Raw genomic sequence first — 1,066 nt, forward strand, 5'->3', positions numbered from 1 at the left:
CCACAGCCCAGCACTGCGCAAACCATGTGGACATCCCATGACTTCCACTGCTCCACAGGCACACGGCGCCATGCCGGGCTGGTTATGGTCTCCTCCAGCCGCCCATCGCAAAAGCTCTGACCCTCCACCAGCCGCAGGGACTCGACGAAGCCACCAACACCTGCAAAATCACCAGCAGAAGCATGGGGCTGTGGCACCTGGCTCAGACCATGCTTCACTCCAAAACATCCCTGCATCCTCTACTCCCGGTTCTTGGGGGTGTCCCAACAGCCCTTCATGCAACTCCCGCAGGTGCCGTACACACCTGAGCAGTTGACGGCAGCGGCGTTTCCGGGGGCACAGGGGGGGCTTCCCCAGCACGGCCACGGGGCACTCGCCCGGGTGCCGCTCGCTCCCGCTGCAGCCGAAGGCGTCCGGCCGCAGTGGCCCGTCCCCGCTGCCAAAGGAGCCTCCCGGGGGCACGGTGAAGGCGCGGCCGCAGCCCAGGTGGCGGCACAGGACGTGCGCATCGGCCAGCTCCCACTCGCTGGCGCACACGGAGCCCCACGTCCCCCTCACTGCCACCTCCACCCGCCCGGTGCATCCCGAGCTGCTGTTGCCCAGCCGGAAGCCCGTGTAGGCTGTGGCAGAAAGGGCGTTGAGGGGGGCGATGGCGCAGGGAGCCCAACAGCCCCCCGGTGTCCCCGGCACTTACGGGAGCAGATGACGCTGGCAGGGCCGGTGCTGCAGCCCTGGCTGTGGGGCCGATGCCGGGCACAGGCGCTGAGGAGGGGCTCGGTGCCATTGCACTGCAAGCCCCCGTCCCAGAGCGGCCCCGATCCTGCCCCAAATCGCTCGCTGCCGGGGATGGTGAGCGCCGCTCCACAGCCCAGCTCCCGGCAAACCACCTGCGCCACCTTCATGTCCACCTGATCCTCGCAGACACCCACCCAGGCCCGGCCCTGCCGTACCTCCAGCCGCCCGGCACACGCTCCATCACCTCCGACCAGCCGGGAAAATCCTGCGCGAGCAGTGCAGGATCAGTGTCCGGGGACGTGCATGAAGTGCCACATCCTCTCCAGTCCGG

At 68.6% G+C, this 1,066-nt stretch overlaps 1 protein-coding gene across 1 annotated transcript in view; it reads right to left on the bottom strand.

Annotated features, from left to right (window-relative positions):
- The window catches only part of LOC121668186 (antigen WC1.1-like), a gene marked incomplete at both ends in the record, with an annotated part of 2,319 nt that extends 1,303 nt beyond the window's left edge, over window positions 1-1,016 (bottom strand). Inside the window, 4 exon segments of the mRNA XM_042035677.1 lie at window positions 1-160; window positions 305-347; window positions 349-620; window positions 695-1,016. The exon segment at window positions 1-160 is cut by the window's left edge and continues 347 nt beyond it. Of these exon segments, the coding sequence (XP_041891611.1) occupies window positions 1-160; window positions 305-347; window positions 349-620; window positions 695-1,016 (797 nt within the window).
- Window positions 1,017-1,066: the final 50 nt, after the last annotated feature.

The sequence above is a fragment of the Corvus kubaryi genome, unplaced genomic scaffold, assembly GCF_017639235.1.
Source record: "Corvus kubaryi isolate FWS band 111438036 unplaced genomic scaffold, C.kubaryi_AGA036_p1.0 37384, whole genome shotgun sequence".
NCBI classification, from domain to species: Eukaryota; Metazoa; Chordata; class Aves; order Passeriformes; family Corvidae; genus Corvus; species Corvus kubaryi.